Source organism: Phyllobates terribilis, unplaced genomic scaffold (assembly GCF_046119375.1).
Source record: "Phyllobates terribilis strain yellow unplaced genomic scaffold, ASM4611937v1 Scaffold_1__5_contigs__length_1240528914, whole genome shotgun sequence".
NCBI lineage: Eukaryota > Metazoa > Chordata > Amphibia > Anura > Dendrobatidae > Phyllobates > Phyllobates terribilis.
The window spans coordinates 264,860,381-264,872,760 of NW_027362761.1; the positions used below are offsets into that span (position 1 = coordinate 264,860,381).

The window sequence follows — 12,380 nt, forward strand, 5'->3', positions numbered from 1 at the left end:
AAAAAGACAAGAGTCCATCCAGTTCAGCCTATTTCTTGTGCACTGCAGCTATTCCGCAGCGTTGATCCAGGGGAAGGCAAAAAAAAAAACATGCGGTATAGGCCAATTTACATCATTGAGGAAAAATTCACTTCCCGACTCCAATCTGGCAGTCAGATTAAATCCCTGGATTAATTAACTATCACTAAGCATAAGATGTAATTTTATTGTTCTCAAGAAAGGCGTCCAGTCCTCTCTTGAACTCATTAAGTGAGTTGGACATCACCACTTCCTCTCCCAGAGAGTTCCAGAGTCTCGCGGCTCTGACCGTAAAGAATCCCCTTCTAGTGCAGGAACCTCCTTTCCTCCAGACGCATAGTGTGCCCCCTCGTCTTTGTCACCATCCTTGGTATAAACAGGTCATGGGAGAGGTCTCTGTACTGCCCCCTGATGTATTTATACATGTTTATGAGGTCTCCCCTAAGCCTTCTCTTTTCCAACGTAAATAGGCCTAATTTTGACAACCTCTCTGGGTATTCTAGTCCCTCCATTCCCTTTATTACCTTAGTCGCCCTCCTTTGTACCCTCGCTAGCTCCAATATGTCTTTCCTGAGCACCGGAGCCCAGAACTGTGCACAATATTCTAAGTGCGGCCTTACCAGCGCTTTATACAGAGGAAGAACAATGTTCTTATCATATGCCCCTATTCCTCTTCTGATGCATGCCATGACTCTATTTGCCTTCGCAGCTGCTGCCTGACACTGGGCACTCCAATTTAATTTGCTATTAACCAAGACGCCCAGGTCCTTCTCCATGTCAGATTTCCCCAACGGTTTCCCATTTAATATGTAAGGCTGACTGCTATTTTTCTTTCCCATGTGCATGACCTTACATTTATCGGCATTGAACCCCATTTGCCATTTTTTGGCTCAACTCCCCAATTTATCTAAATCCTCCTGTAGCTGTGCCCTATCCTCATCTGTATTAACTACTTTACAAAGTTTAGTATCATCTGCAAATATTGCTATTTTACTATGCAACCCTTCCACTAGATCATTAATAAATATATTAAATAATATAGGGCCCAAGACAGACCCTTGAGGCACCCCGCTAGTAACCCAGACACACCCTGAGCTTACTCCATTGATAACCACCCTCTGCTTTCTATCACTCAGCCAGCTATTTACCCACTTGCACACATTATCCCCCAGACCAAGCATTCTCATTTTATATACCAACCTTTTGTGTGGCACGGTATCAAACGCTTTGGAGAAGTCAAGGTATACGACATCCACTGACACTCCCCGGTCCAGCTGTGAGCTCACCTCCTCGTAGAAGGCCATCAGGTTTGTTTGGCAGGAGCGATCCCTCATGAATCCATGTTGATATGGAGTTAGACAGTTATTATCATTAAGATATTCTACAATAGCATCTCTAAGAAATCCTTCAAACAATTTACCCACAACAGACGTTAAGCTGACTGGTCTATAGTTCTCAGGGTCACTTTTAGACCCCTTTTTGAATATTGGTACCACATTTGCTTGGCGCCAGTCTAGTGGGACAGTCCCTGTCCGTAAAGAGTGCTTGAATATGAGATACAGCGGCCTGTCTATCACATTACTTAATTCTTTTAGTACCCGGGGGTGTATGTCATCTGGGCCTGGTGACTTGTCTATTTTGATATTATTTAGGCGTTTCTGAACTTCCTCCTGGGTTAGGTGGGTGATATTTAGCGGAGGGTTTACTTTATCACTCTGCATTTCCTCCGATAAATTGTTTTCTTTTGTGAAAACAGTGGAGAAGAAGCTATTGAATAGGTTTGCTTTACCCTCATCGCCCTCTATGATTTTACCCAGGTTATTTTTCAATGGGCCAACTCCATCAGTTTTAATCCTTTTACTGTTTATATAGTTAAAGAACAGTTTGGGATTCTTTTTACTTTCCTTGGCAATTAGTCTCTCTGTCTCCTCTTTTGCTATTCTTATTTGTTTCTTACAGATTTTGTTTTTTTCCCTATAAGATATTAGCGCTTCCTTGCTGCCTTCTTGTTTAAGTTTACCGAAAGCCCTTTTTTTGTTTTTCATTGCCCTCTTGACTTCCTTATTTAGCCACATTGGCTTCCTTCTATTCCTAACATTGCAATAAAATCAGATAGACAATCAAAACAACGTATGTACCCCAAGATGTTATCGCTAAAAACATTAGCTCATGGTGCAAAATTTTAAGCCCTTACACAGACCCAAATCTCAAAAATTAACACAAGCAAAAGTTTTGTTTTTTTTTTAAAAAAAGAGAAAATTCTGACATTTTTTTTCTCCATGACTTAAAAAACCCTCCCAAACTATACATGTTTGGTATCTGTGTAATCATACTGACCTGAAGAATCATATTGCCAGGTCAGTTTTACCGTATAGTGAACATGGTAAATAAAAAAAAACTGAAAATTGTGGAGTTGCACTTTTTTGAAATTTCAACGCACTTGGAATTTTTTTCTCACTTTCCAAGGCATCACATGATAAAATGAATGATGTAATTCAAAAGTACAACTCATCCTGCAAAAAAACCAAGCCCTCACATGGCTTTTTGGACAGAAAATTAAAAAAGTTATGGCACTTGGAAGAAGGGGAGGAAAAAACAGAAAATCACTCAGGGGTGAAGGGGGTTAGAGGATCTTCAAGTAATATGCTGCTTAATTTATCACCACAGCACTCATCTCTGTAGCTAGATTTTTTTTTCTACTATATTCATGTATTGCAAGTGGGATTCAGCCTAATTGTGATCCCTTTCCACCACAGATGCAGTTACCATGGGATCTGTCTTTGGTCGCAGCACAACCTTGAATCTGCAGTCCTCTCAGCTCAGCACCCCACAGGACGCATCTTGCACCCACATCTTAGTATTCCCTACTTCAGCTACAGTCCAGGTTGCTCCTAGTCATTATCCACATGAAGATGGTTTTAATAATGGTGAGTAGCTGTAAGACAACACATAGCTCTGCCTATTCATACCCTGCCTGCATTATATGTACCGGAGCCCAAGTATGGCAAGCAGTGACAGGTATTTGGGTTTTATGCTAGATTCTAACTTCCTATCTCAGGTTTTCCATGAGCAGTCGGCCTGAAGAAAAAGGATCTGCTTTCTATTTTTTTAATTGATCCTTACGATATCCTGTTATCCCATTGTCAGATCAATATCTGGGTGAGTCTAACATACAAGACTTAAATTCTGGTCCATGCTGCAATCCATAAGAAATGTCGAGAAGCAGCAGCTATGCTACAATATACATATGTTAATAACAATCATTAAGTTAATTTCTATAAATGGTCTCTTTTATAGAAGTCATGTTATGTTGATATGTAATAATAAGGAAGATCACACAATAAAGTATTAAAATGCAATTCTCTTTTCAGAAAATGGCGGGTTTTCTTTGTTGGACTATTCAGCTAATGTTTTTCATTTGCCCTTCAGAGCAATTTGCTAAATTAGCTATTAAACATTTGTGAATACTTCATTATACTCCGCACCAGTGTTGTACATAACTGTTAATGGTCCTTTCCCTTTGACATTCCTGCTATTAATTGTACCCATCAAGGAGGTGACCATTAACCTATATTTGCCATTAATTTGTAGTTTTCATTACACTGATGGAGCAGTCACCAATAGTTATCATACACTAGTTTATTTTGAGGTTTGTTTCTACTAGGTCAGGGGTGCACAATCTTTCTTGGTCCTAGAGCCACATTGTATGATTGAACCAATCCCATGGGTCACCTAAAAGATCACAAGATAAATAATTAATAGGTGCTGATCATGAGGAAAGAGGTCCTCTTTTCCATTCACTATCCCTAAAGGAAGAGACCATTGATTCAATTTTCTGAGACAGTCGAGTGTTTTGCTTCTCCCATGAGATACAATGATTATGGCAGCATTGATGCTTGGCCACTTCTTTAATTCAGCTACTCCTTACCTATATAATAACATGGACCTTTAATAGTTAGGCATCCCTACAGTGCTACCTGACACTGCTCTACTTCTTAACATGGAAAATACATCTGAGCAGCCACCAGACACTGTCAAGGTTGTCTGTGACTAGTCGAGAGACGCACAGAAAAGTATTGAGGGCCGCAAGTGGCACCCGGGCATCAGGTTGTGCATCCCTGTTCTAGGTCTGTTATATCCCTCCTTTTAAGACATTTGCCTACGTTTTTGTATAAAAATAAACCGAGCTTCCATCTGCGCGAATATCTTGTTCTAAATTCTGGTGAACCATGTTATTTCAGAAGATATTTTTGATCTGCCATTCCCGGACATGCCAGACATGGAAAATGACCTAGGAATTTTAATCCAAGGGAATCTACATTCTCCTCCGAACTCCTCCCCGGGATCTCCAACAGGCATTGGAGGTGGCTCGCACTTCCAACATAGTCGGGTATGTGGGGGGAACCATTGTCTCTAAACTGGGATTTCTAGAAATGATTTATAAAACCTAATTAATAAAGTAAAAAGATGCACAGGTCTGGCAGCCATGGACTACCGACGTGGCCACTGGACCCAGGGTCCTATGACCTTTTTTTTTTTTTTTGCTTAAAGAAGTTGGCCACTACTTTTTATGATTGTCCCAGTCGATGGACCCTGTGCCCCTAAGTGTTTTTGTAATTACCTCCTGCTGTCCTCTTTGCCTGTGAGCGGCGCTATCTCTGGCCGGTCACAGGCATCATGTGGCCCCTGGCTGCAGCTGGCTCTGACAGCCGCTGATGTCATGTCAAGTTCCAGCTGCATCTGGGGGTCCCTCTTCTGCGGTCGCGGTCCCCGCGGTGGCTGATGGGCTGTGGGCGGGGTTACCCCACGCGTCACACCCAGCATCCACCGCGCGCCCTCCCTCTCCCCATTCATTGGGAAAGCGCGCGGTCCTCGGCCACCGCGGGGACCGCGTCACTGATATCACTCCTCACTTGACATGACATTAGCGGCGGGTCACGTGATGCCTGTGAGCGGCCAGCAATAGTGCTGCTCACAGGCAAGAAGGACAACTAAAGGTGATTAGAAAAACACTTAGGGGCACAGGATCCATCTATTGAGGCAATCATAAAAAGTAGTGGCCAACTCCTTTAAATTAGGTAGCCAATATACTAGTCTGTTTAGATGCTTTTAAAATGTATGTGCGCCATAGCTATTCACTGAAAGGTAATTTGGTCAGGGCTACTGGTAATTTGCCAAACCAAGAAGTAAAGTGATAATTCTCTTCTCAGAAAGTACAAAACTTACAGCATTGAGTGGTGTAGGTTCACCCGGGGTATTGAACAGTGGATGATGTGCAGTGGTTTTAGTCATCTGCAGCTTTACCCATAGGAATGTAACTACTGTGCAATATAGACAGTGTCTGCTATTACTAATATTCTTGTTTTAGTGATCTAACCTGGTCATATGTATTAGAGCAATTTTAATGGCACGGTCTGACCATCTAATGTATATGGGTATATCGCAATTTACCCCCAATGGCCACCAACAGGGGGGGTGGTATCTGCCATCTAACTACTCGCCTCTCCCCATTTAGAACACATGCACACTTATGATTACGCCCAAAACTAATGCAGCATGAAGAGATTATGGTGATTGTGCCAAAATGAATCACTTGCTATCAGGTGTACGTGCCGGTTGGCTGGTTGTGTAGATTGGGTGGTTTTCCATCTTTGTACTCACTTGTGGTTTTTTATTTCATTTTAGGGTCAAGGAGAGAGACTCCTTTCTAGGGAAACTCCAGAAGAACTGAAGCAGCAGCCTTTGGCTCTTGGTTACTATGTCTCCACAGCCAAAGCAGAAAACTTGCCTGAATGGTTTTGGTCATCGTGCCCACAAGCGCAAAACCAATGTCCCTTATTTTTAAAGGTAAAAACGCTACCTTTGTTTTCCAGTCTTTGTTAGGGCTCAAGGCTATTGATGAACTGAGGATTTAGAGAAGCATACTTAACATGTACTTAGAAAAACATATTTTTTTATTTATTTTTTTTATTGGGTTTTCATATAAGTAACTAGACTGTTTGCTGATTACAGGCTTCACTACATCATCATATTTCTATATCTCAAAATGATGACCTCATACCTGCGCGCACTTCACAACGTGTTCCTCATCCTTTGGATTCCAAAACCACATCAGATGTACTAAGGTAACTCTACCTCCCTTCATACAGTTACAGCAGAAAGGCCATGGCCTTACTGTATGCTTGTATTTGATACATGTTGTATTTGTAGTTATGTTTTGTCATTTTCTACTTGTCTAGGTTTGTGCTTGAGCAGTACAACGCCCTCTCATGGTTGACGTGTAACCCAGCTACTCAGGACCGAACGTCATGCCTACCTGTTCACTTCACGGTGCTCACGCAAATGTATAACATGGTCATGGACATTCTCTGAGTACATTCATCCCGTCTTGACCAACATTCAGAGTGCCCTGTGATTGCCGTGTTTAAAGTCTGCTGTTGGACCTGTTGCATGGAGGAAATGCACTTCATCTGGAACACTTGTCTCTGTGCAACACAAAATATACACTAAGTAATAACGATACAAGCAAATTCATTCCTCTCACCGTAAGAAATATATGGGTTCTATTCCTGCTGAACAATATATGGTCGGAGTCAGACAACTTCAAAGGAACCTGGCAATCCAGCAATAGATCGAAGCGGTCTGCAGCTCTGATGAGGAACAATACAGTGAAATATTCACTAATAAAGCAGATTAGATTGACACACACAGAGTGCAGCACTGCAGAATCCATGACCCGTACATCTAGTACAGGCGCAGAAGTCTTTACAGCACCATGTTCGGCTCAGTTATTGTATCAGCTTCTCAAAGCACTTCTATGCCACTACATCAGCCTGCCCTTCTTTATAGGCCAGCAATGTCACCAATTCATACATGTGGTGTTACATATCCGGCTTCACTTTAATTCAAGCCCACTCTGCTGAATTTGTTCACTGGTAGCCTTCTGACCATAGGAAAAGTTATTTTTGTGCCAAACCTGTCAGTATTCCCCATTAAGTATATGATTATTCTGTATATGCGGTAGCCAAAGCTAAGGCCACATAATCAGATTTTCAGTGTTGATGCCGTGTCAGAAACAAATCTATTTCTGATCTCCATGGAAGTGACAATCAGGTAGCTATGTTTTCCTAATGGTGTTAAGTACATTCCACAGGCCTTATTCACACTATGATAATAGATAAAATGCCTTTATGGCGAATACCAGCAATATAAATGCCCATATCACATACCTGATGGCTAATACCAGCCAAACACATATCCAGATCACAAACCTGTTGGATATTACGAGCCATCCAAATGCCCATAATCACATACCTGGTGGATATTACAAGCCGTCCACATACCCATATCACAAATCTGGTGAATATTATGAGCCATCCATTGATGAAATTACAGTAGTTTGGTTGCTTTTACTTAAAGTGAAGCTAAGAATGGTTGACTATTGCCAGTCTCCCATCGTGCTGGTATACTTTCTAATGTGGTGTCCTCAGACATCGGTATCAGTCAGGGGTTTGTTCACACACCATTTCCCTGCCTCCTCATCCAGCACAATGTTGCAGTATCCTTGAGCAGTACCAAACAAATGTCTGACTTGTTCTAGAGAGAGGTTGTAGTTCAGCTCACCTGTTTAGTGCACGGTCAGGAAAAGACCAGCACTCGCTTCATCCATAAAAAAAGGTTTTTACTCCAATAAAAATAAAATAAGCAGCAGTTCACACCGCAGTACTCCATGAGGCATAGAGGGAAACCGTAAAAAGATAAGGCAACTTGTTTCTGACCCCTGTGGTCCTTAATCACTGCCTGTTTGACTTGTTATCCCTAATGATAAAATACCATGCTCGTTACAGAAAGAGTTGTTAGATTCACATGAAGGCCTAAAACATGAAAACTGCAGAGACAAGCAGTTTGGGTATAGAAAAACATTTTTTTTTTGTACATTTCCTCAGTTTGTATTGTAGATCTTAAATTGTGAAGATACATATCATCTCCAATAATACAGTATTAGTCCCATCTACATTAGGACCTTACAATGCTTATTCGTCCCATCTACATCATAGAGGTCAAGGTGTATTTATATGGATCTCTGTGACGGCAGCATGTTGTGTTCACATTGAATTATCATTGTTGTGCAACACATTAAAGTCCTCTTAAAGCGACTGCCGTGGGACAATAACCCTACCATTGGGAATTGAACAAGTGAACCTACAAGTTTGTTTGTCTGGCCTGATGAGTTGTAATTGGTCAACTTGCCAAAACTGAAATCCTAGCTGATGTGGCTGACTTAATGGAGAAGCTGACACAATCCTCTGAAGGTTTCATGTACCGTGCACATGAAAGCAATCCACACATCTACTCCGAAGACTGTAGATAATACTGCATAAGACGAAGCTCAGTGGCAATCCAATACAAAGCATGAAATATTCAGGCAGCTCTTTTGTCAAATCCATATATCCTTTCTAGATATTTATGTGTTATTTTTTTTTCATCATCATTTACTATTTAAAGAAGTATTTGGTTTTAGCATGGAGACAGGAGAAGGAAATGGCTGTTTTATTTAAACGATGACCCAGAACAAGCTAAGGATGCCATTTGCACATCAACAGACATCCATTCTACTTTTCATTGGAAATGTTCTAAATTTCTGACAAATTCAGACGTGTAAAGTTTTTGCCAGTTCTGGAAGGAAAAAAATAATCTGATCTGTGACAAAGATTAAAGAATAATGTATTTGTACATAGAAATATATATCACTTTTTTTAAAAAAATTGTAAAAGTTGTACATTTCTCAATGAACTAATTTTTAAAGCATTTACTGGCTGTGTTTTTCCATTTTATATATAAAATATATAAATATATATAAATATAAATATTATATATATACACACATTTACAAATATCTATAAATAGCCGTAAAAAAAAAAAACAACAAAACCTGAATATGGGAAATGAAGCCCTGCCAGAAACACGTGAAAGGAGGAAAACTTTTCTGGAGTTCCAAAAGAAATTTTAATCCTGCCTCTGGTACCTCACATTCAGAAAGACTTTGATAAAAAAAAAAAACAATGGAAAAAAAAATAAACAGAAGAGTTAAAGGTTCTTCAATATAAATGTGCTTCATATATACCTTGTGAACAAAAGGTCTATACTTTTACACACTTTTTTTAGATGAATAAATTATTGATTTATTGATATCAGACTTGAGACTTGTCTTATTGCATTGGATCATAATGATCAGTACTGGCTGATGAATTCTTCAGAGGAGATTCTGGAAGTTGTTGCTCTTTGACATTTTCACTTTCTCTTAAACACTGCTTTGTTGTAGTAAATGACTACAAAATGGTCTGATTTTTTCTTTTTTTTCTATTTTTTTTTAAACTTGAAAACCATAAATGTTACCTTACATGGCCTTTTGGTGTGGATGTGGACACTTGACTTATTGTACTTATCCCTGTTTCAAAATGGAAATCTACATGGCAGTATGAAGTTGTCCCCCCTTTACAGCCATTAGTCTCAACTGTTTTGGGGAAGACATTCCATAAGATTTTAGAGCATGTCTGTGGGAATTTGTGCCCAAGTCAAGAGCCCGTTGTGCTGTATGAGACGGACTGACAACACCCTATACCATTACCCCCTCCTCCACTAAATTATACGGAAGGTACAGCGCTTTCCTTTTACACTGTATTCTGTGGCCATTTAATTCGGATTTGTCCATCGGACAGTGAAACATGATTCATCAATTGAGCGGGAACATTTCAATGTATCAAATAGCCGGTGATGGCGTACTTGACACCACCAGTCCAGCCAACGTTTGGCATTCGGATCTTAGGCTTTCATGAAGCTCCATTTTTGCTGCTGTTCCTTTCAGCGGCAGTTTTGGAACCCTGTAGTGCACACATGTCAAACTCTGGCCCTTCGACCAAATCTGCCCCGCAGGGTGGTTATATTTGGCCCGCGACACCAGAACTGCTACCCCTATGTGGGGCACATTATTCTGTATTGAGGACTATATGGGGCCTATTAGTCTGTATGGAGGACTATGGGGCCCATTATACTGTATACTTGTTGGCCCACAACTTTGTCCAAGTTTTTCATTTTGGTCCTCTGTGTGTAAGAGTTTGACATCCATGTTGTAGTGAGTGACACAACAGAGGGTAGGACATTTCCCTGACTTGTGGCAGAGGTGGCATTCTATAACTGGAAAGTCACTGAGCTCTTTAGTACTCCCCAAACTACTACAAATTTTTGAGTATGGAGATTTTGTAGTGCACTTGTTTGCAAAAAACATAGTGGTAGAGAATTTAAATATTGAGCACCATATGAGGACAGCAATACAATTTGTAAAGCACTGCAGTATATAATGGCACTATAAAAGCAAGCAAAATAAATTAATATCAGAGCCATCAGAACTCAATAATTCGGAGGAGTGTTTACATACTTTATGTACACATACTGTTGCATGGTTCACATCATTTTGATCAAAACGAAACAAAGATATATATATATATATATATATATATATATATATATATATTTAAAAAATATATATATATATATTTAAAATATATAAACGTGTATGGCACGTTATTAGTGAAGTGACTCTTTGTGGTAACTTTTCTCCAACAACAGCCTGCAGGACAACACATTATCAATTAAATTTAGACAATCTATAATAGGGCACCATTTTATTCTATTATGTTTGGAAATATAACAGCAACATATTCCACAGCATTGTATAAACATTGTGAGTCCCACCGGGGACACTGATGATGATCTACATTCCCATCAGTATGTGTTTGGAGTGTGGGAGGAAACAGGAGTATCCGGTGGAAACCTACTCTTCACAGTGAGAACAAACAAACTCTTTGCAATTGTCCTTTGTGAGATTTGAACCCAGGGCTACAATCCTACAGTGCTAACTACTGAGCCAGCGTGTTAAAGGAAAGCGGTCAGCAGGTTTTTACTATGTAATCTGAGAGCAGCATGATGTAGTCTCAGACTCCAGATGTGGCACTTTTCTAGGCTGGTGGTAAAATCGCTCCCGTGTGCATGATTTGCAACTGTTTGACAGCTTTATTACATGTGAGGAATGTCTATTTCTTACACATTCCTCACAATGTAATAAAGCTGTCAAACAGTTGCAAATCATGCACACGGGAGCGATTCAACCATTTCACCGAGCAGCTGTAAATACTCGGAGCTCGGCCCGAGCATACTCGGACAGAACATACTCTATCAACACTAGTAGGAACCCAATTTGTAGCAATATATGTAGGAAGAACTTGACACTCAAATATAGAATTTCAAAGTGATTTAATTGAGGGTTGCAATCCACAGTGAGAACATAACGTTCGGACTGTGCATAGACTGTCCTCAGATGCATGGATTGCCACCAGAGAACAAGCCTAAACCTTTGCTTATGGAAGGCTATAATGACATACAGTGCAGTAGGGAGAATCCACTATAGGTGTAGCGCCTTTGGAACCCTAGACTGGGTCTTAATGTTTCAATACAATCAGTGTTTTATCAGCAGGAGATTATCACTACATGGCAACTGGCCTCTTGCCTCCTAGACCAACCACACCTCCACCACTGATTATCAGCTTTTTATCACTATACATTATTCACAGAAAGCTGCTAATCAATGGTGTGAACAGGGTTATGCAGAGCTCAACATCCGATTTTTGCTAAATCTGCAACAGAAAAAACTATAGCTGCTGCACCCAGTAAACTAAGTGATACATTGCTGGAATCAGTCTCTGTCCCTACCTTATGCTACTGCCTGATTACATAGCAAAAGCCTGCTGACAGATTCCCTTTAAACAAGCTCCTAAGGCTTAGCCTGTATGTAAATCATCCGCAAAACTGAACATTAAAACACACATGGAGAAGGACAATAGAGCAATGGTGCATGTCATATTGTAACAATAATCACATTGTAAGCTGGGAACGGCTGAAAATTGTTTTCATCGTAGAAGAATATTCCCATCTCATAACCTGGTAATGCTACTGTACTATTTCTAAAAGTCCGGTGGATGCATTCCTATACAGAGCACAAATGTTTTTCTGGTTTACTGTAGGGAGGTGTCTCTTCAGCTACCCATATATTACAATATATCAAGGGGCAGGGAGGTTTTTGATGAGATTTTCCTGAAGGGAGTGTTCTCAAGTTCTATTTTTGTAGACCGTATGAAAATAAGTAAGTTTGCAATTGACTTGCTTTTTCTATCTGCTATCATTTTCTTGCAATAACAGATTTTATCTGTTATAGTGTACATACAGCTCATTTCCTTGGAGCTGGCCCAGAGTGCACAGTAGTTACATTCAAGAGAGGAGTTAACTCCTAACATCCCTGTTGGCTTCCT

At 40.2% G+C, this 12,380-nt stretch overlaps 1 protein-coding gene across 1 annotated transcript in view; it reads left to right on the plus strand.

The window, feature by feature from the left end:
- MED13L (mediator complex subunit 13L) overlaps nt 1-6,575 on the plus strand; it is a 156,414-nt gene extending 149,839 nt beyond the window's left edge. The window contains exons 27-31 of the mRNA XM_073672062.1: nt 2,775-2,945; nt 4,260-4,408; nt 5,704-5,865; nt 6,031-6,143; nt 6,258-6,575. Of these exons, the coding sequence (XP_073528163.1) occupies nt 2,775-2,945; nt 4,260-4,408; nt 5,704-5,865; nt 6,031-6,143; nt 6,258-6,390 (728 nt within the window). The 3' untranslated portion in view covers nt 6,391-6,575. The remainder of the gene's footprint in view (nt 1-2,774; nt 2,946-4,259; nt 4,409-5,703; nt 5,866-6,030; nt 6,144-6,257) is intronic.
- Nucleotides 6,576-12,380: the final 5,805 nt, after the last annotated feature.